The sequence below is a fragment of the Opisthorchis viverrini genome, assembly GCF_000715545.1.
Source record: "Opisthorchis viverrini unplaced genomic scaffold opera_v5_2, whole genome shotgun sequence".
NCBI lineage: Eukaryota > Metazoa > Platyhelminthes > Trematoda > Opisthorchiida > Opisthorchiidae > Opisthorchis > Opisthorchis viverrini.
The window spans coordinates 2121431-2144583 of NW_008751658.1; the positions used below are offsets into that span (position 1 = coordinate 2121431).

The 23153-nt window shown below is 44.2% G+C and overlaps 2 protein-coding genes across 2 annotated transcripts in view; one reads left to right on the forward strand and one right to left on the reverse strand.

Annotated features, from left to right (window-relative positions):
• Positions 1-1730: 1730 nt before the first annotated feature.
• T265_00204 (hypothetical protein) overlaps positions 1731-23153 on the reverse strand; it is a gene marked incomplete at both ends in the record, with an annotated part of 32884 nt that continues 11461 nt past the window's right edge. The window contains one exon of the mRNA XM_009163912.1: positions 1731-1978. Coding sequence (XP_009162176.1) covers positions 1731-1978 — 248 coding nt within the window. The remainder of the gene's footprint in view (positions 1979-23153) is intronic.
• T265_12482 (hypothetical protein) lies at positions 3290-14868 on the forward strand (the record flags this gene model as incomplete). Its single annotated transcript, XM_009164006.1, has 2 exons — positions 3290-3734; positions 14437-14868. Coding segments are annotated over 2 exons (840 nt in total), but the record flags the coding sequence as incomplete, so codon positions are not given.

The window sequence follows — 23153 nt, forward strand, 5'->3', positions numbered from 1 at the left end:
GAAATAGCACCAGAATAACAGCAGATAGTAGGAAGTTTTTCTAAGTAGATGACCCCGGGATGATTTGGCGGGGGTTATCGCGGGAGGTACACGCTGTACACAGGCAAATTTGTGACGCGAAACTAAACGATCCCGTGGTCCTCCGACCGATATACCAAGGAATTGGTTGTAAGACGTTCCGAAAACATGGAGATATGGTTAACGTGTACAAATGATAGCGGTCTCCGGAACAACTTGGATGAAATCACGTTATTCGTCCACAGTACCGACACCAACAGCTGGCTCCCACCTTCCAATATGTTTGGTTGTTGAAGTTGATGACCTATCCCGGAAGATCGGCGGAGGTTCAACTTTGGAAGTTACGGTGATGCTAGAAACCGGTCGCTTGAAGAATACTTAAGCGGTAGTCCGCGACCAGAATGTGTGATTTGGAATAGGAAGCATGTACCTATAGAGGTTCCCCGTCCGGCGTTGACGGCGCCGGTCACCAACCCCCGTCCGTCACAAGACCGCTGTATCCGAGGTTGATGACGCCCTGTGGAATTGCTCAACAGAGGCCGACCGGACATACCAGTAAGAATAAGCCAGCGGCCCTTAGTGCCGGTTGTTGAGGGTGATGGTGAGCTTGCAGGCCGCCAGCGCAAAATGGACCGCCACAGAAAACAGGGGGTTTTAAAATCAACCCCCTGCACTTGTTGTGTACACAGTTTTAAAAGAATATTGAATGCTTCGACGTGTGCAACCCTTTGAGCAAAATTGGCCAGGTAAATTTGGAAAAGACTCGCAGGATGTTTAAATTCAACCCTCAGTTTCAGATATGCGAAGGCGTCGGCGGAACGCAGACTGGCGCAATGTCAACTGAGACAAAACCGTTATGACGGACAGGAGCCTTGACAAAAGGATGTCAGTGGTCTCAGACACACTAGTCTGGTACCAAATGACAGGTGCGAACCATTACAAAAAGGACTCGACAGACCTTAAAGCAACAGTCTACGGGCACGGACAGCGAAGCTTCCAAAGACCGGAGAGATGCTTGGAGAACAGTAAATAATAAATTTGAGCATTTCCAATTTTCTAAGCGCGAACAGACAAGAAACTTTTCCATCAAATTTAAGAGCAAATCAAAGCTGGCGTATGAGAGGTTGCTCAGTCTATACACCCCACAAAGTCAGACGAGTGTCTTTGGATGTATGCGTGCTCATTTTGAGCTATGAGTGGTGTAATAGTTAAAACGAATAGAGAGGGCGATGAAATGTTGCTGAAGCTGCTATTGTATTTCGGCTTGGATTTCCAGAACAATATCCTTGAAATGCCCTTTGCCGCTTGCACTACTGAGACAGGGCCGTGTAATACGGAGCTCAACATAAACCTCAAAGAAGTTACGAATCAGGTTATAGCACGCTCTATCCAGGTATTCATACGACTTGGCGCGCCAAAGTGTTGTCGGACGTTTGGACATGGCCCTTAGCTTAGTCGTTTATACAGTCCCCAGAGGACTTCGCCAAAAATTAAGGGGGTTGCTCGATCAACCTGGTCCTCTGAAGTAATGATCCAAGCGCAATACCACCCGGCAAGTCTAAAAAGTTTCATTTAGAGCAGTTGAAGGATTTCCTCGAAGAATACTCCAATATCTGCCGGACGGCGGTTTGATGAATCCGGTGGAACATGAAAGCGTACAAACCTGCAACATGGCATAGAAGATTCACTGGACACGAGATGAAGGGTTGATTTTACCTATCTTGACCCAAAGAAAGCGTCCGATTATTGGTCACCACTTTCCCCTTCGCAAACTCTTTGCTTCCGGTGTCATGCGTTTGGGTGAGCAGTTTTGTGCAACAATGAAGCAGGCCGGTTGAAGACAGATCGGAATCAGCGGTTGTTGCTAATGGAAATACATGGGGCCCGTTTCTAAGTCCAGTGCTCCCCTCAATGTGAGCATCTACTGTCGGATTCGATAGTAATTGTTTTCTCTTCGCGACTAAAGTGACAATAAAAAAATTGCTCTGCGATAGAGCGAACACCCAAACGGATGTCCTTACTGTAGCGGGGTGATATCAGGCGCTGGACCCCCACTAAAGCCTTCCAAATTATAACTAAATTCACACGCTCCTTGTTCACCGTAGCCTGGAGTACCGCACCTAGTCGAAGGGCTCCGCTTCAGGGGAAAACTGTGCAGCTAGACACAACGCACAAAATGATATAACTGAGGCATTGTTACCACGGAAGAATGCCCCAAATTTTACCTGGGTATCTTGGTCTCTACGGGCCTGTTAGACACATGGCGGAGGGCGATCTGATCGAAGTGTTTATGCTGAATAATCAGCTTGGAGTCAGGGCTGAACAGTGGGTAAATGGAAGGAAGGTCAGAGGATACTTCAAGAAACTAGGGAATATTAGTCGCAGTAATCATCCAAAGACCATTTAACCCATTGAATGCAACAAACCCCAAGAACAAAGTTTCAGAAATTTTTGGAAATTCCCCATATCACTCATCCCCAAAAAGGTAGGGTGATTGTTGTGAAACCTGAATTCTTTATCCGCTGGTAAGTTTGAAAATAGGTTTAAACCGTTCGACATGGAGTGGATATGCGGCGCTTCAGCGAATGCATTCCTCGAATCTAGCTGCGCTGACATCAACCTCACTGAAAGCCGTTGCTTGAAGCACCATTACGGCTCTTCGTTAACCAACTGTTCCTTTCTGGCAGCGATGGGCTATTGTCTTCCATACGCTAAAACCCACGTTTTTCACGATGCTTGATCGTGTTCCTTAGGCATATTTGTCAGAAGACTGATAGGCCTTACTTCAACCCATGGACAAACAGCCACGGCTCGTGTCGCTTTGACGGCCAGCAATACTGCGTTCAGCTGTGAAGAAAGCCGGTGAAGCTTTGCAGAATGAAGGTGAAGACGTCGGTGTCGGAGAGGCTCAGAACAAGTTGTATTGAACCTAACAAGTCAAAAACTAATCCAGCCAAGGAACGAGCTCAGATTGGATTGGGCTGGGCTTGAACCCGAGGAATGTATGCTGCCGAACTATTCTCCGACTGGCTGGCTCACTAACACGGAAATGCTGCTTGTTGCCACTTTCTGCTTAGTTTCCCCATTTCATTTATATTTTTCTTCGACAGCACCTATTGAGCAGACACGTCAGTGAACCTAACATCTTTGCACCATGCCCGTGAAGCCTTCCGCAACACAAATGCCTATTGAACTGAAGCTCAACGCCACGTTTTCTCATCACTTGAGTGAATTGTACGCTAACCAGCGCGCGACTCTTGAAAATACTCTGCAGTTATTGCACATCGACGCATGAGGTCGGATGGTGTATGCTCTTCTTAGAAGTTTGGGATTCAAGGCAAATGGACCAACTTCATGACCCAATTCTCAAACAGTACATTACCTCAATGGCGTTGAGCAATTCAATTTTGAAACACACCTCCTCTGATAACTTTTGCGTTATTAAAAACGACAGTGCTTTATTACATCCAGCTTCAAAGACGGTCTCCTTATACCTTACCCGGGTTCCACATTCACAAAGTTCCTACGTTCATGTTCTGCGGTGCAATACGTGTGATTATCTCACACTGAACCCAGCAACTCTTAAAGAGCACGTGAGAAATAAACACCCATCTTCCCTTGGTTTCTGGACGTACTCTTGTTTACAGTGCTCCAGTATGTCTACAGAAAAGTCTCTCATGGAAGAGCACCTGAAACTGTACCACAGGCAAAATGATGTAAGTTTCCCTATCGTGTTAAATATGTTACCCAACTCTCTGTTGAAAGATTTTTGGTACGTATATTTTGATTTCATCGATTTCGTATACATAAACTGCCTCCATTAGCCAGTGTCCTATTAATAACTTTTCTCCGCGTGATTTTCCATGCATTTTTTGGGTATTATCCCCCTGGTCGTGTACAGTGTGATCCATTTCAAGCAATAACCTTCTCGTTGCTGGAAACTGCCACAATCGTGCATACCTTTACTTCAGTATTCAACATTCATTCAAACACCGATGTCACCTGTTTTCGTGTTGTTCTAATTAACCGGTGTCAGTGCAATCGCCCATATTGCTCCGTCACGAGTTATTTCTGTAGCTATACTAGACGGCGAATCAAGTAGGTTGGACCGCTACGGGTTACCGAAAATCGGTTGCGCACGGAAGTTTTTATTCCAATTAAACGGTATAAAGCACGCCTTCGCAGGCAACTTAGTTCACATTAACGTAAGAACACTGTTCTCTTCAATGACCGGTTGGAAGCATAGGAGTTACCATACTTTCACCGATAGTGGCATTCAGACAGAAAAAATCTGGCTGCCACATGGATTGCAAATCACAGTCGACCTCTTTCTACAATGAACTTCGAGAATAGCTCTAAAATCTTAGTCCATGGTGACCACGAACTTGGTTGACATATTCCATGTTGGCCGATAAAAATTCTTCTCAACTGATTTTCCTAATGAAGGCATATGTATGAAACTTCCATTTCCTGCCTCCAGCTCCGGAGAACCTCTGTTTTTCGTAGACTTGAAGGATCTTGCTATAGATCCTGATTCTTCATTCTCGTGTGGAGGAGGCGAACTTGCTTCTGCAACGTGTCTCCAGATTCTTCACATCATAGTTAACCATCCAAATGCTGCGTGTTCCTTGTCTTGGCATCTTCTGAGTTGCATGTGTAGTAATATTCGGTTCAAGCTCTATTGTTCTCCCACTACGTCTCACTAGGACCACCAAGTACTACATAGTTAAAGAGGATTAACGCTATCTGAAAGGTTTATGAGCAGAAAGCTGCTGAACTCCTAACATACGTGGAAGCGCAAGAGCATTTTTTTCATGTCTGTTTTGCATGACACGCAGCCTAGAACACCGAACCAGCCGTTCAACTGTTAGAACCATTGGGGACAACTCATGTGCTGATCAAATTAAGTCAGTTTAAAGTACAGTACAGTACAGCTTACATAATCTGCACACTAGAGCTTTTTCTGTCACCCGCATATTCTTTAAAAGATCAGTATCCTGGAAAAGCCCTTCAAGCTCTGCATAAACAAGCCAGCCTCATAGCTGATGCAGTATTTTTCCCCTGACTAACTTTTGTACGGGTCGTCAGGTCCGTGAGGTCTGCCCGTAGCAGGCAGCAATTCTCCCTAATACCCTATTATAAGAGTTATCATTTCTGGCAACGGTTTTCCCTCCCTTCTAATCTTCCTCCGAGAAACAGTTCGGTGTCATAACTGTAAAATCGTACTTAGTGTATCACTAAATAACAGTCGTGACACCCTTTTGTGTCAGCTAAATATGCCCATTGACCGTCACACCATGCATTTCACTGAGTCCACCATTAGAAAAACGCGGTATTAGTGGTTTCCTGGACCTGGCATATATAACTCGTCAAATTTTTTGAAGCCACTATAAATTCGCGTTTTGGAGGACTTGGCAGGGTGGAACGTAGGAATGCGCTCTGTCGAAAAATGACAGACAGGATTTTGTTGAATCCACTCTGCTTATGAGTTTTTTCTTTGTCATGTTATTATACGGCTTTCCATACGACAATGTTTTATGACATGCGCTTTTATTTGTGGAATCCCTTTTTTAATTTATACATGATAACAACTATTCGAATCATAGACTAAGTCAGCTTCTTCACTTCCAGTTAAGTTGGATTTTGATCGCTTCGCCCAGTTTGAAGTAGTTGATAGCCTAGGCCCAAGGGAAGAACGACTTGTCCACCTTATCTTCAATTTTGTGAGCGCCACTGGGTACGTTTGACGTGTGCTAACTGCTGCAACTTAATTAACTCTGAATACAGTTCTGGGAATCTATCTTCCAGAGTTTCGCCGAATATCCTTCGAATCTGCCGTTTTGTTCCACAGAAATTCAATATTTGACATTTTTGCTTCTGTGTTGGCTCCGATATTCCGTTAGTTACTCATTAGCTGTTCAAAATGTCATTAATTTCCCATGGTACGGGAAGAATGTGCTCACGCTTATCAACCTTATGAATGTTAGGTTCAATTCTTAGTCGAATAGTACATTCAGTACCTCTGAACTCTGAAATATTCCTTACTGTTCACTGGGCAATGGCGTGCGTTTTTAATTTGACGTAAACCATAACAGTAATATTTCAAGTGTGTTGTGTCGGGGACATACAAGCGCCAGCGATTCCATCCCTTCTGCGGTACTGATTATGTTCGATAAGACGCTAAATGGCAGCAACACTAGGCGTATTGTGCACTATATACTGATGTATCGGTTGACGCAGTGCTGCTAGTAGCTTTTTTGGTTTCCCGATCGGTTGCTTCCCGACGCAGTTTGAGATCGTAGCACGCAGTCGGAGGGTTCTAAGATCATACTTTATCTGAAGTGCATGGGTATGCGTAGGCTGCCCTCATTAATGCTTGCTTAAGTTGAACCGAATCAAATTCATTTTTTCAGAATAGATCTGAAACATTCTCCTTGCCAGCCGGTTAGATAATAATTGTAAAGTTGAATGAAGTGACCAACGATGTATTGACTCCGTTGATTTCATCGAGTACGCGGCCTCAATCACCTGGCTAACTGATGAACTCGTGACTACTCCACAAAATTCTTTAACACTCAATGAATTGTCACATCTGTTTGTTAGCCATACTTTTATGCAAGCAACAGAAACAAAACCTTGAAAGCTAGGATTTTGTTTGGCAACAATAATAATAATCCTTCAGCTGTAACACCCTTTCAGTGCCTAGCTGCCATGCCACACCAAGGAAGCACTAGGGCTGGGATACTGCCAGGTCACCCAAGCCTAGACAGGAGAAATCGAGAGGCAGAGGTCGGATTCGTATGGCGGATCTTCCGTTCAGTAAATTCGCGCTCATGTGGGCTGCGGGTTCCATGTTTCCGCTATTAGGTGTTACTCCTGATGCTAACGATCGCACAGCGTGGGTACAATAGTAGCCCGATCACTAGGACAAAACCTGATCAGTAGCACCGTAAAATCATTCCCTCCAAGCTTGTCCCCGTGGATTGTCTGGTTTGATCTCCTTCATTATTGTTTTGCGTCCTGTATACTAAACAGCGTCACACAACTTAGCTCCAGTGGATATACCAGCTGCTGGATAGACAATATGGATTGATCTGTGTGAACTATCATCAACACGCTTTTAGTGTTGGCTTTTGGTGTTCATTGCCGTGGTCAAGGGCACTCAAGGGGGATTTACGATACTGCCTGAACACTTCTTGTGACTGTACAGAGGTGTCTCTTGGTCATGATTGAACCTAATCAATTTTTAATCAAATGTTAAGTTGATAACAAGGGGATACTTTTGCAATCGGTTCACAGTCCGCATCTGTGTGGATTACAGCCTTTTTCCTCTTGGTAAGTTGGTGATATGTACAAAAAGGAGTGCTTATTTTGCTCAAGTTCTGTAAATGCTCCTTTGGACGATGCACCTACGTCTAACGCGGAACGAGTAGTTGGTTGAAATTGGGCATAATATATTCTGTATGTTCAGGTAAGTTAAAAGTTATCTCAGAAGATGCTGGTGAGATTCCAGTTATCCAAAGCCGTGAATTGATCGAATTTCAACTGGCGGTGCGCCTTTTTGAAGGAAAGTGTCAAATAAACCTTGGAACTTGTGTAACACTACAAGGAGTGAGCGTCATTTACGGATGTTCTTAGGATTAAAACCTTTACCAAATGGTAAAAGCTGATTGCCGAAACTGAAAAAGTAACCTTTATAATTGAAGTTTGAAGAAAAGGAAAACGCCTGCTTACATCACTGGTAACTGTTTTCGCACAGGTTGAAGAGAAAGAGCGTGGAAGCACTTGATCATTTTCTAACTTTAACAGAGTGTGCTGTTACATTACTTAATACATTCAGACACCAAGTCTCTTGCCAGTGGTTTCATGTTTCACCAGTCAAAGTATGCTGTATGAAGTACTGTTTTGAAGGAAAGAACTTCCTATTCATCTAGAAGTAAAACAGCAGCAGCTGGATAATCATCCTTGGCAATTCAGAACGGCTGCACACTCTAGATCAGTATCAGAAAATGTTTTGGAGCCCGTTGTTCTGTTGGAAATAACTTCGTGATAAATGGTTGTGCACATACTTTAAGAGTTACGACTTCTGAAACAGTCAGCAATCACCACATAATTTAGGGCTAAAAACGTCTATTTTTAAAGTGTTCGCGATTGGATTTTTCTATCCTGATAATTTTATTCACTCATTCATTTCCTTTGGCCAAAACCTTAACAGAAAAATACGCTCATCGTCAGTTGACTTGTCAAGCTCCTATCCAATAAATTTTGGATGAGGCTTCTCCTCTCTGATTTAGGATCCTCAGAACTTACATGTGTGAGCACTTAGACCTCCTCTGTACCAGTTCACAAATATCTGATCCGTTAACTATGGTAAACTAGTTAATGCTTGCTTTAAAATGGTTTAATGGTCAATGGGAGTATTGAGGGAGAAAGCGCCTAACTCTCATCAAGTGCCAGCCCAGTACTACCACCGTCAGTGGTAAACTGGTTCACTTGTCTCCCTTAAAAATTCAGTGGATAGTCCCAGGCAGATCGAACTCGGCTGCCGGCAAAAAGTATAAAAGACCTCCAAGTTTGCTTATTTGAGCAGACTTTTAGCTCCTAGTGGCTTATTCTAAAGCCCTTATTCTGAAAAGAAGGCAAATTACATTCTCAAAAGCACTTCTACGGGCACCGGGTACATTACAGGAAGAACCTGGATGACGAGTTCACCGGCCAACGAAACCATGACAACGGGATCCATTGCACAGTTTGGACAGTGTCTCTAACTTTTGCTAGTGATGCACAGAAATTAACTATTTAACTGACGCCAAATTGAGATCTTTGATTAACTTTGTGACCTCGAAGTCTAGTTACACAAAGTACGGACAGACATTACACTTGAAAATACGCTTGTATCAACTGAAGACAGTTAGGAAGGAGAGACGTTTACTGGCATGCCTTCCATTGTGTTTAGTAGTTGATTACATCCACTCAATCGGAGCTTCAGGACTGTAGTGTTTTGCATTTTGTTGTCGAACGTACCAGTTCGGCTGCAACACCGGTAGTGTGCCTAGGTGCCGTACCTTTCAAAGCTAGCGCAAGGGATGAGATCGTGTCAGGTCTCCAAATTCCACGCTGGAGCAGTTGAGAAACTGGGTTTCGGTTCAAACCACTGGCCTTCCGGTTGGTAAGTTTGCCCCTAACCGCTGAGCTATTTCAAGCTCCGAAAATTCACTATCAAGTACACTCCAAAACTGACTCGCGGTGTTCGATAACACCTGCCGACCTTTATCTTCATGGACCTTTAGATATTCATTTCACCATGGAATTCCCTTTATGAGAACAAATATCCGGAGATTTGCAAAGGTAAAGGCCGAACACTACTAGTCAGTCTTGGCATAGCGTTTGACGGAGTATTCCTACTTCGTATCCGTTTCTTGTGAATCAAATTTTCACAAATAGCTACACCGTTTTGGCTACATTCTTTAAATTGCTTCAAACAATTGTAGGATTTAAACTTACGCAATTCGGCTAGCAAAAATATGGAGTGTTCCATAAAGTGTAGCAAAGCAATATGTTGGGCCCATGTAGGTAGGGTGTTTGGGCTTTAGCTATATCTCCAGGTGATGCTTGAATTTCAGTGGTGATTTGGCTGGCGATTGTGGCTGGGTCCGTAGGCACGAGTTGTCCACTTTTAGGAACTCTGCTCCATCTGACTTGTGCTTGTGGGTCCATTGGTTAGCTGTTGTGCAACAGCAAGATAGCCTACTGCAAGCAGAACTCGAAAAATGATTTAGTTCAGTCACGTCGCGCATTTTCATTCCTGACAATCACTTGATCTGTGGCTAGCGCTGTTGAAAGCACGAGGACTGCTTTTCGTGAAGAAAACAAAGGGGATATCTGGTTTATTTCCTTGCGGATGCATTTTACGAATTACAGTCGCAAAATTACCGGGACGGAAAAGTAGTATAATAATGAACTCGTCTTTTTATCCAGTGCACCGCTCCCTCCACTTGGTTTTTTGGCGATATTCAGTTCGAGTTTGTCTATTTCTTACTACTGGAAAACTACGAATGAGCTGTAGGCAACAAAACCCCATCAGCTTCACAGTGGAAGGCATACTGATTTATTTAATGATTAGGTAATGCTGTAATTTACTGGTAGCTCTCAAACACTGAGAACCATATTTCCTCACGTGTTCTGTCTAGTCTCTGAAGATTTTCCTGAACCCAGATCGGAGTTTCTTTTATTGACAACATACCTGTGACGTTTACCTAGATCTTACTGCAAAGAATTTTCGTTTGTTACTCGGTTGAGAAAGGTTTTCTAGATTGGCTCTTCAACCTGACTAAACTGTTCTACGGTGTATTGAAACAGTGAACCGTGTCGAACTCCGACTTTTAATTAGCGTCTAGATCAAACTCCCAATTTTTTTGGTTTTAGATACATCATGGATATTTTGAAGGTATACAGCGGTATATTTGCACCTTAAGAAACGCGGGTCACATTTCATGAAGAAAGTAAACCCAAAATGTTTGAACTGAAACGGTCACGGAACCTTATTCATGAAATAAAGAATATCAAAAGGTGTTCTTCTGGACAGAATTAACAGAGTAAAGCCGTATAGTACGTCGTTTGATGCATCCTCTGTAGGAGGCAATTAAGTACGATGTTTTTGACGTTTGTATCAACAGTAGTTTAGTTGTCATTCCTTCGTTCAATGCTCAGCGTCAGCACCAAAAAGCATTTGCATCGTTTTCCGCTTAGCACATAATGTGAAAGAATACTGTCTCAGAAAGATTTTTGTTGCCAGTGACAAAAGTTTATCAGTTGTGTTTATTATCCACCTCTCCTTCAGTTGACGTAGGGTTCCGGAAGCAACCGGTTTTACATCAGAATCCGTACAGTCCTAGTGACATCCCCGGGTAATTTTTTCGGTATTGTCTCCCAAACGATTTTCACTCAATACATTGTATCGAATACATGAATATGCCATAGACAAAAGACCAACATGTAGACTCTCTGTTGAACCACACCATTGGTGTAGAATGCACCTGTTGCTTCCTTTATACGGCTGTAAAAAGGCTCATTGCCTCCGCAGTCAACAATCTGAAGTTTATTTGTACTGGTCAAATAAAAGAAAATATGAGGCCTTCCACATCAGTACGGTCGCATATGAACAGTAGAGCTATCTTCCGATCTGAGACCATCCTATTAGTTTACTTTTGTAACCACTTTAGGCTTGGCGCTCGATGTGAGTTCATAACTATAGTTGAGCTGGTCATTTACTAGCCTTGAGACAGCATTAATTCTGAGATCTTTTCACGACTAGGAACTGGGGTTCGATTCTGACAACACACTGGTGTCAGTGTTTGAAACGAGATGTTCAGATACACGTTATGTGAACAAAAAACGAGCCTGGGGGCGAACTTTCCATAAGCATTTCAAGACCTATCAAATCTCTCTTTCCAGACACATTTTTAAGTGTTTCAGCTTAATGTCACTGATATCATAGACTAGCTTTGTTGACATTGCTCACATCGGGCGGCGAATTTTATTGCTAAATGAAGTGAATTTGCTCTTTTCTGGCAACGTGCGGTCACAGTGGATACTCGTTCAGTATACGGCCCAAGAGTCTACCCCAGTTGTACTCGAATTTTCTGCACCATTAATTGTCGTTTATGAGGTCGGTCTATTTGATTTCGTCTGCTACCTTCTGTCGCAAACTTTCACATGAACTATTGTGTTTCTGACAGGGGCACAGAAGAATCGGATAAGTTCCGAGTTCTCTACTTATTCCCGTATCTCAGCCACCGTTTTATCCTTCTAAACTCCTCTATTCAGTTAGAGGATGTTTCCTCTCTTCCAAATCAACGTAGTCGGGGATCTGGAACCTGTTGTCCTTCAAAAGCTTGGCAATGTATCACGCTAACTAAACAGTTTTTAGGTAAATATCCTGATCCCTGTCATCCACATTAATACCGGTTTAGCGCATAGTTTCTATACCACTTGCGACCAGAGTTAAAGAGGGACTCCCGCCAAAAATATCATCGTTATCACTTTCAGGGGTTTATTACGTCCTAACTGACTGTTTCAAGTTGTGCTTCCTTGGACAAGCGAGCCCCGTAAATTCAGGTACCTGGTGGAAAACTTATGTACCTCTGCCAGAAGAGGTCAAGTTAAACGGTAACTCAAAGACAAAAGTACTCTTGTAGAGACGCCATGCACAATTCGAATCAGATAATTATTGAACTACAAAACAGACTATATGTGAGCACCCGACCTGTCGATGGAGCTCCTTCGATCGATGCACCATCTAGCGCCAACATGCTCCCGCAGTCCCGGAAGTCGGTGTTAACAGTAGGCGGAAACATTCATCACTTGGCGGGGCACGGTCCGTTCCAGGGGAATTTTCCCCTGTCTTATTGGATATACAGGGAGAGCCCTACGTCTCACTGACAAATTCAAAGATAATTTAGGTGTCTGGGATGGTCGCTGCATATAATACGGATCACAGTGGGGATCGATCGGAATGAATAACCGAGTATTAGTCTCTTATTGCACTGCCAGGTGTCTAGTAGAAGCATTTGCCCGTACTTCCACTGAACAACGACGCTCTTTCCACACTATAGTTCTGATAATCAAGCCTCATATAACAGTTAGTATGTTTATGTGTCACTAATCGGATTTTGAGGTTCAAGTCATCGACTGAGCATTTCCTGTCCGTAGTTGACTATTATATTATTGTGCTGACCACGTCACTGTTTCAGTCGACACTTTGTCCTGTAAGTACAACAAGCCACTCTGTTCTGAGAAGTACTGTACCGCCGTTTCGTCCTCGCCTGGAATTATCAGCAATACGCATCGGTGAAGTTACAAATCCACGACCTCTCGGCTAGTAGTTCAACCCTGAGTAGCTGATCAACAGTGTGACGAAGTTGCACCTTTCATAGTTGCGGATATTCACAATTTATTGGCTCAACTGCTGACCTCTTTCAAGTTGAGTGCGAATATATGAGGTTTGTCAGGGTTGTTAAGGAACCCTAAAATATTGGCGATCGAATTTGTCACGAATATCATTCATATTGTAGACGCATACACTAAATCAGGATTATGTGCAGCCATCTGGAGAGCAGTATTTAGTATAAACCTCTGAGTATTTGGTTCATCTGGGGTCAGAGTTGTAACTTTTTTGTATAAAGGCTGTCCTACACTTACAATCAATAGAAGCTGAGCTGAACCCAGGGAGGACTGTCCTTTCAAAAAGCACCACTATCATGACATGACGCAAAAGTTACTATATCATCGATGAACAAAGGTGGATGGATTTGTTTTTCAGGACTTTTGTTATCCTAAGCTAAAAAAACGCTTTGTAAATGATTGGTCATGTTTTGATTTAATAGTTATAGATCTCGCCTAATATAGGTTGGTTTCTTTCCTTCGGTCGTCACGGCGTGTATTCGCCCTTCTAGTTACATCGCATCTCCTCTATGTATTTACAAGTTCAGTAGAAGTTTGTGAGATTCGAAACGGCAATCCCTTGCGTGGTAGTTAGAGTGCGAATTTACTAACCGGAAGGTCCGTTGTTCGAACCCGACCTCTGCCTCACAACTTCCCCTGTCTAGGCTTGGGCAGCGTGACAATATCCCAGCCCTCGTGCTTTCTTTAGATAGCATGGCAGCTAGACACCGAAAGGGTGTTACAGCTGAACGATTTATTAAATGTATTAGGGCTTCCATGATTAACTGATCCCTTGAGGGTCAGAAGTCAAGCAACCCATTATACTCGACGTAAGTTCATGTAGGGACCTTCAGGACAAAGAGAGAGGCTTAGTTCAAATGGAAACAAACCCGCTTACCAAGATCTAGATACTTACTATGTTGATTCAACTAAATAGCCGGAGAGTTCATTGGTTTCGAGCGAAAATTCGGTTTCAAGAGTGTGGATGGTAGTCTGGTCTACCCTCAGTTATCGTTTTTTTTTCATTTCAAACATTCCTATAGACCAAGGTTCGACTGCTTTGCCTCCGTGCGGCTTATTCTAAGTCAAATTTAGGTTAGACGTAGCAGATCAAGCACCCAGAAGCAATGCATCATGCTTCTATTGGGTGCATGACTCAGTAGTCACCATCATCGAAAATAATGCTGCAGTAGTAAAAACTGATGTCTACTCACCACACAGACATGGGGACACAATTTTCCAATAAGGTGTGAAAAGGGAAAGTGTGGGACTTCGGTGCGAAAAGCAGTGTGTACTTATGGAGAGCGATCAAGGACAACGTGTCTACAATTCAACTGGGCATCATATCAGACACCATCGGCCCTTTTGATCAAGCGCCTTTTGCGAACCTTATCTAACATGTAACGACACACTTTCCCCCAGTTACCCACTTCTGCGTTCTGATTCTCATCTGCTCCCTCTCTCTTTCTCTGACAGGGTCTTTCTGGCAAGCTCATTGAACGTTTTCACGATCCAACCTCAGCGGAACCACAGAACACGGCTGTCAGCATTAGCGGAGCAGCTATCCCGTTCGATATGACAGGAACACCATCATTTCCGGGTAGTCTCACAGTCAACTTGGTGAACGCGGTTCAATCCCCAGGGAAGATTCAAACCATCACGTCATCCATCCAATCCCCCAACAAAACGAATGTCAGCACATTGATGTCGAGCAGTCCCTCTTTAAATGGATCACCGCCCAGTGTTGCCAGTCACTCGGCCGCAGAAGCACAAGATAACTCCGCAGACGATATTTCACAAAAAACACAACCGTTCAGTTCAATCAGTCCTTGCGAAACCGGTGCTTTCACCTCGGCCTCTTCAGTCTGTACCGTTAGTGGCTCTCGAAGAAGGAAAGCCACGACACCCGTAAGTCCCAAACTCAGCAAGTTTACGTGCAGTTAGGTCACCATGATGGGTGTTCCTCGACCATGCTAACTTCAAATTTCACGACCTATGTCAATTCTTTCCGTACAGCTTGGAGCGTTGCGATTCAAGCCAATTTTAAGCCAGTGTAATAAATGAGTACTACTAGTTAACGTATCCTGCAAACGAGATCTAATGAAGCCTGATTTATGAGCCTTTCACCGACGCACATGTGCATTTTGAAACGAACCCAGACTGGAACAGTTATTTCGAGTGCGCTCATTCTAATCTTTTGAGACTGGCCTAATTGCTAAGCGTTCGTGGACCTTCTTTGTACGGGCGTCTGGATCTGGTGGTTCACACGTGTGTACGGACGGTGCAGTAGGCTGCCCATTAGTGATTTATCATCACCACATTGGATGCCTACAAATCGTCTTTGTTCTGCGTCTCCACTAAGGCCAGGTCAAACCATGCTCCCCCTCACCTCTCAAGATTCTCCATGTTCAGTCTCGTTCCTCATTCTCAGACTCACAGACCACAGTCTGCCCACCTTTTGTGATGGAGGGGCGGGATGTGTGCTGGCACATGAGGGTGGAAGTACGAGCTGATCTGACAATCATGTCATTTGTGCCATTTACCAAAGCTGTCCGTTCCGTGTGCTGAGAAAGTCTACCTTGATTTGTGGGCGCTCGTTCTCCACTGCACTCGTCGGTGCGTTTGTATGTGTGCGTCCGAAAGCACCCGCTGGGATGTCAGATCGACCCAGTGGGTGAAGAATCCAGACGTGAGGCAACAACAACTGCAGAGCTCGTCAGTTGCTTTGTGCATGATGCATCGGTCTTCCGTGTACAAAGCCACGGTGACGCAGCCTGTATTTGCTCTAGCTCAGTTCTACGCAACTGTTCGCCGAGCTATCGGTGTATTAGGCCATACTAATCAGTAGATAATCTAATACTCCATGCTTGTTCTCTGAATTCCAGCCATCTACTAACATGCCACACGATCGTTTATATTTGACCCACTTGTGCGATGTCATTTGGGGTGAATCCTGTTCAGCGCTACCGCATCGGGCCATTTGATCCTTAGATCAAACTGAGCTGATTTTAACGCCCTATCTGCATATGACTCTACTCACTGTGAGCAACAAGAATGAGAACAATTACTGCTTTTTTTTTAGCAAAAACTGGATTAGCTCTGAATGCTAGATTCCATAGTATAACAAACCTATGCCTTATTTTGTTTGTAAGCAGCGGGGTATATATATATATATATATATAGTTGTTGACTGCTGAGTTGTCCCTGCGGTCATCGATCGGCCGATGATCATACTCGACAGTGCTGTTTGCTGCTCCTATGTCCTGTGCGCACATTTTGGCTCGAGTTCTTTTGTCGAATGTTGCTCTTTGGTGTATGTATGTGTGCGGCACGCCGCAATCTTCGATGTTGTTAGATCATTAGCATATCTAACACCTGGCAACCCATGGCCTACTCACTTCTCACACATTGATCAGCGAGCTAAAATTCCGTGCTCACTCTCGACTTCCAATCAAGCCACGAGCTAATCTGACTTCACTCGTACACGCAGGTTGGTGTCCCACAGGTCCCTGACGTCGTCCTTCTTACTCGGACAGCATTCATAGCAATCGGCCATGCTTCTCACTTCCAGATTATGGCACATTCAAATTTCTAAGCTTGAGTCACCACACCTATCGCGGACCCGATTCGAATGGGATTCACTCGTGAACACGATGGACCATGAGGCGGAGTTTTCCGTCCGCCTGCACGCTCATTTGCACAAGGGGGGGTATAATAAGATGTCAGAGTTGTCTAAACATCCGGTTTGAGTCGCTTCTTCGTCTAATCAAGCTCGACAAACTGTTTACACATTCTGCGTGCTTGTGTGTGTGCGTGCGTGTGTGAGCGCACAGCATCAACCATGCTCATGCAGAGAGCACCAGACTGGACCGATTGAAGGTGTTTGTGCTGTGGCGGCATGGAGACACACACACACAAAAGTGAAAACTCTGTCGTCACTTCATCGTTTTTTGGTTATTCAAGTGCTGGGGCACACTTTGGGTTTGCTTAGTTTGGCGCACTTGCACATCGATTGAGTTCCGTGATACATATATGGCATTCGGTTTGTGTTTGTATATCACCGTGGGCATAGAGACAGATATCGGTCTTGTTGCTGCTCACCACACGTTGACCAAGCCAAAAGCACATGGACGAAACAAGCAACCCCATGGGGCTGGTCTAATTAAGAACACTGCGCAAAATAGTATCGTTTCCTCCACTGGATGATGAATCTAGGCGTTGTTGAAGCATGAATCTGAACCCTGTCTGAAAAGCGAGTTACGATTCGCTGCTGACTGATAGTGCACCATTCTAAACGCACTCTGCACCCGATTAAATCTGTCACGCTTGACCCAGTTGACAAGCCAGAAGCAGAACCAGTACATAGCCACAAACAAACGGTTTCTCACTACATACCCCATGAAGCTGACTCCAGATGCTTGCAGATGCCGCGACATATCATGAAGGGACATATCAGCTTATCAGCCAGCCCCTTAATTTGTGAAGTCCATACCTGTGTATGGGCTTAGATGCTGCCAGGACTATTAAGACTTTCATCCAAACTACTCCATTCACGGCAAAACAGATGTGGTCGATGTGACATTACTGGTGGAACTCAAATTTTAAGGAGCAAATCGTCACGTATGTTCCAACCCAACCTTGTGAGGGACTGGCCTCCATCCCTTGACCACTCTGGTAGGCAATCCTCAATGGATGCTGAATGGGCGTCCTCCAGTACAGCTCAATAGGTTACTGAGGTACGCACACGGTCGCACCGCGATATGCTCGAGTCTCTTCGCGACAGAACTTTATGGTGGTTGAGCACAAGGGCATATTGATGGTGCACTGCTGTCAGTAATGATGATAATGATAACCATGTCGACCAACCCCAAGTCAATGACTTTATATGGTTGTGTACTTGAGCAACCTTCTTGTACTGTAATAAAGTCAGAATATTCATCAGCCATTAAGCAGACTTGGAACAAAGCGAAAATGTGTTTTTATCTGTCTTTAGACTGCTGGCGAAGCACCTGAAATCGTTCCAGACCACCTTACAAAATTGGTCCCCAGAACTACCGGTTTTTTCCAGAGTTACATCGGATATCCTAGCTTCTTTGGATTACTGCGCCAAGAACAGCCGAAATTCTGATTGTTTTTTGGAGCCTGGAAGAATCACCTTTTTTCTGGGACGAGAAATAAGAAGACAAACTGACGGAGGCCTTTATTGTATGGTGATGACTCATCTGTTGCTTGATTACCTTGACCAGTCAATCGCTTCACGGAAACCGTTCTCCAATTGGCGTAGGTCGGAGGTACTCGGAAATACGAAAACAGTGCCCGACTTCCAATCTGGGTCCAGCCCACCCTCAGTACCGCTTACAAGCCCAAAAGCTCTGTGCCTAGTTGAACGAGTTTAGTTGCTCGGTTGTTTCCAGTTGGGAAACAAAAATTTACCAGATATCCCCCCATTCCAATTCGACATGGGTCTACGTGATAAGGTAGCATTAAATAAAAACCGTATTAGGCTCGATATCAAGATCAGTGGAGCACTAGACAAAAATCACGTCTTTGTTCTCCTGTTTTCCCAAACCATTCTGCTCAATAGATCTGGAGTTGGGATCACTTCGGCACACCACTCTAGATCATCGAATGGATGTGGTGGAAGTCACTATGTATTCACCAGTTGTTTTGCCTGTTTGGTATCCAATCCCTGAATTTTCGAGAAGCACCAGTCTATTAATGTCTAAACGTGGAAAAAATTTTTAATATTAATTTTTGGATTGTTGTACAGGAGATTAGCTTCACCAGTGATTGCAAGCAATAAGTGTGTGGGAACTAGCCCGGTTTGATAACGGTATTAGCGTAGTTTGCATTCCAAAGAGGGGACAACCGATTTCTCTAGTAGAAAATCTAAACGTGGCGACAGGTAACTAAGGTTATCAAGCTTGATTCGTTTTGGATATTCAACACCTCTCCGTACGCAAACGGGTATCGGTACTTGCGAATCTACAATGCGTAAACGGAGCAATGGGTGCTCAAAACAATCCTGAATAGGATATTTAATACATTTGGTTGGTGCGTTTCCCAACGTCTTGGGCATACAGTTCCCCAGTCCTTTCAAGTCGTGAACATCACTCCTACTTTTCTGTGCGTGGGACTGGATTGGAGACATGACTAACGGGCAGTAGTATGAGTGCGTCGCAGCGTGAACTGCGGTGGTCCCGGAATCCCCACTCTGGTCACTTGAGTTTCTCAGTTCTGAGCCTACTGATAGTAGTGGTAAGATGTTCATAGTAAGTCCAATGTTGCGCTTTCACATTCCTTGGTTTGGCCTTTCCTCTGTCACTTGAGTTTACTTTACAAAATTGTGTTGTATATGTACAGAGCGGTTTGGACAAGAGTTGTTTATAGATTTGTGTACCCATTAGGTCCATAAAGTTTTCACACACACACACAGTCCTCTCACAGAGTACGCTGAGACGATAATTTTCCGGAAGGCCTCGGTCGAACCAGCTAACATGTAGACAACTCGTGAACCATTTGATCCGTTGGCCTAGAGTTTGTTTGTTTCTACCAACATCGTCGAACGCGATGAACGGACGTATTGGGGTTGACACAAGCGAGCATAACGCGCACACACATACACAGGCTCGTTGAAAAACCATGAAGAGGGTTAGGTGACTCGCCTCAAGGTGACTGGCACTGTTGGTGATACTGCTCGAAATAACACTGCCTCTGTGTGCAGGTACTCGTGGTCAGGCGTGGCGAGTTGGACGGAATGTTGTTTCGTTGCTGACTGTTGCTGCGTTCGCACCCTAAACGGCCACAGCAGCTCACCAAACTGGTCTTTGACCCGTTCCAGTGAAATCTCGCGGCCAAACCTAAGACGAGTTCGATAACACACTTGTGCTTGTTCGCTCGCCGCCCACCCGCCAGTTTGAGCGGCCCCGTTCATAGGTACCATTGACCATTGATCTCTTTATTCGTGTGTCCGAATCGAAACGCCGCTTATACTGTATCTGCGTATGTGTGTATTCATAAGCAGTGTTGGTGATTTGACTGTGGTCGTGTGTTGTTGATAGATCCGATTGGATTTTATTGTGCTTTGTGTTACAGTCACGCTGGTGGACCAACTCTCGTTTTCCACAACTGAGAGCTTACTGCTACTCGCTGTACACAAAACGGCGAATACGTCAGCGTCATCAAAATGTCTTGACGATCGGTAACAGCGAGAGTACAACCTTCACATACACCATGTGCGTAGATGTTTGCATTATCATACACATGCGTTTATATTTGCACATAATGTATCAGTCAAACCATACGAACATACAGACAAACACTGTACCAATTAAACATCCTTACTCGTACTGTCCTCATCCGAACAGAATAGATAAACAATGACCGATTGAGGCGTTGAATGTCTGTCAGTTCGCTCTGGCGTCACTACTTTGTGATTACAGTCAAGCGATCGGTCGATTGAAACCTTCGTTTCTCAAATCTCTCGTACAAAGAATGCACTAGAAAGTTCATTCTTTGGCAGACACATATCTACCATTCCTAAATCATAACAAGCCATTTCAATTTCAAATTACTCTGTACTCAGACACCAATACGTGATCAGCAGTCTAACTGTGGCCAAATTTGTGGGAAACAAACTATCAGCTCATATGTGAACTACCGATCGATTTGAATTCAAATGTTTTCAAATTGTTTAATTGGAGTCAACGCTGCTGAGACTATATCAGCCAGTCTCGAATGGGTCATGCATTGCCTTAGGCAGTGGCGGGCTGTAGTCTATTGAGTATTATACTCGCCAATCTTACTGAGTAAGCTGCTTGGCACGGACAGCTAAAATTACCCTAATCTGGATCGAACAACGAGACTGCTCAACTCAAATTTGGCAATTATTAGCGGTTGATGCTACTATTCGTGTTATCGCTGCGGTTGCATTTAGCTTGCTTCCGGTCTTTTCTGGTTCGTGATCATGTTTGACAGAATTTGGGGACAGATGAGACTAAATTGTTCGACTTATAATGAGTTGAGCATTTGCTCTAGGCACATCAACATCTCTTCCTCCCCTGGTCTTAAAACAGCAAGCATGTGCTCACCAAACGCATACATGTGAGCTTCTCTAGTCTCTGCTGAAGACTCAACGGACGGTGGGCAAAACGGAAGCAATTATCAAACCAAATTCCATTCGGTTATAGTTTTCGGAGAGCCGGCAAATCGTCAGTTGGTTTTCGACCAATTATCGATCTTACCTATCTTCATTCTCAGGATACAATGGACCGGTTTCGAATATCCTATTTAACAGCTACCGCTTCGTGGAATTTTGCAGAATTGCTAATAATCCACAGTGAGTTGTGTACATTCGGGGCTCTCAGATGAATACTTACGAGGATTTTAAAAAAAGCAACCAAGATGAAGTAACTCTGTGTTGAATGACTGTTGTGATAGGTCTTGATGCGACACGTCAGTACTCTGCTTGCTACTGTTACGGAAGACAACTCAAAGTCCTTTATGTCTCCGCATGATGCAGAATGTTGATGTTTCTGTCAAATTATCTCTGGTTGCGTTGCCTTTACACTAGTCTAGGTGACAGGATGTTACCGACATCAAGAAGAAGTGCTGCTGCTGGTGATTCATGTATGAAGTCGGTAAGATAATGGAAATTTAGGATTGTTCACCTACATCTGTAACCAAACACTGGGATATCACAGGAAATTTTTGTGAATTTGTATATGCATGAGAAAAGGCATGCTTTGCTTATTCGCACCCACGAACATTTGTCTACAACACCCCAACTTCGGGGCAGCGGCAAAATATGTGTCACATAACCATAACGTGGTCAGACTTAGCCGCTTTTTGTGAATGCGAGACGGGTAGATCTATCCAATGCCCAACAGTGCAGCTAGGTAACCATGGACGCAACTTCTTTCCCGCTGAAGAAACAGTCCTATCATCTGTACGGCAAAATAGGATTGTATTGCAACTGTTCATCGTTTCGGTACTGGAGCAGCGTATCGTGTTTGACTGTAATAACTTAGCTCCTATTCAAGGACACCTAGTCAGTCGGTCAGGCTTACATTATGCACTTCGACATCGCACTTGTATGTATTCGTGTGAGGCGCCCGATTGAGGCATGTGTTGCCACCTATCGGCACTTTCTCCTGCACCTAATATATTGCGTGTGTATGTGTGCGCTACGTCCGCAACCGTGTCATCCACACAGCTTCGCTGAGCAGTCGGTCAACTGCTCACAAACGAAAGTTTGGATCGTTCATTCACTACGGCTGGTGTGGATGTGTGCATGTGTGACAGTGAGTGAGAACAACTGTTTTGGTTACCGCATCGACGCGTTGTTACCTTGATCACCAGCTCTCGTGGAGTACCTGCCTGCTTGTTGCCTCGATGCTTATGTGCCAATAACAGTGTACGTATTGTTTATGCTCACATGATTCGTCACGAGCTCGCGCGTCGTATAACTGCCTCCCAGCTGTGCCATGGGCTTGTATCGTTCGTCGGCTTTGTGTGTGTGTGTGTGTGTGTGTGTGTGTGTGTGGCCACGCTCCACCTCAACACGTGGCCAGACAAGCTAACGTGTAGCGGTAGACAGTCGAACGCTTTCGTCTTTTGGCAACTCAGCATGAGCAACTTGTTCCGTTGTGTCAAAATCCTATTGCGTATGTGTGTACAAACGACAAAGCAACAAATATCGGTTTATACGAGGCAGCTGACTTTTGTGTTTCGTTGTCTGAACTGTGACTGCTTTCACATTGTTGTGTTATCGCACTTGTTCACTTTCTGCTGTCTTATCCAGGTGACCCAACGTGCCCTAGAGTGAAGGGACTATGGTGTCATAATCGTTGTGAAAATTAATTGGTCGAATAAGCCCCCCTGAGGTGCTTCTGATGGATATTCACACTTTCTCGCGGAGACTTCAGTTGCGAATCGAAAATGGTTTGACTGGTGGTTTAAGAAGCAAGCATCTCTGTTGCTGATACTAATTTGTTTGCTACTACTTGGCCCATTAAATTCCTCGCACAGCCTGAGATCTAGGTAAACGTTTGAAACATGTCTGACCACTTTGTCATGTCCGCTGCTACTGGATTATTTGTCATTTATGCCGACATACTGATACCTTTTGTGATGTTTCAAGCGTTGGTGGTTGCAGGATGTGCCTTCCGAGAGCTCATTCATATACGGGTGAG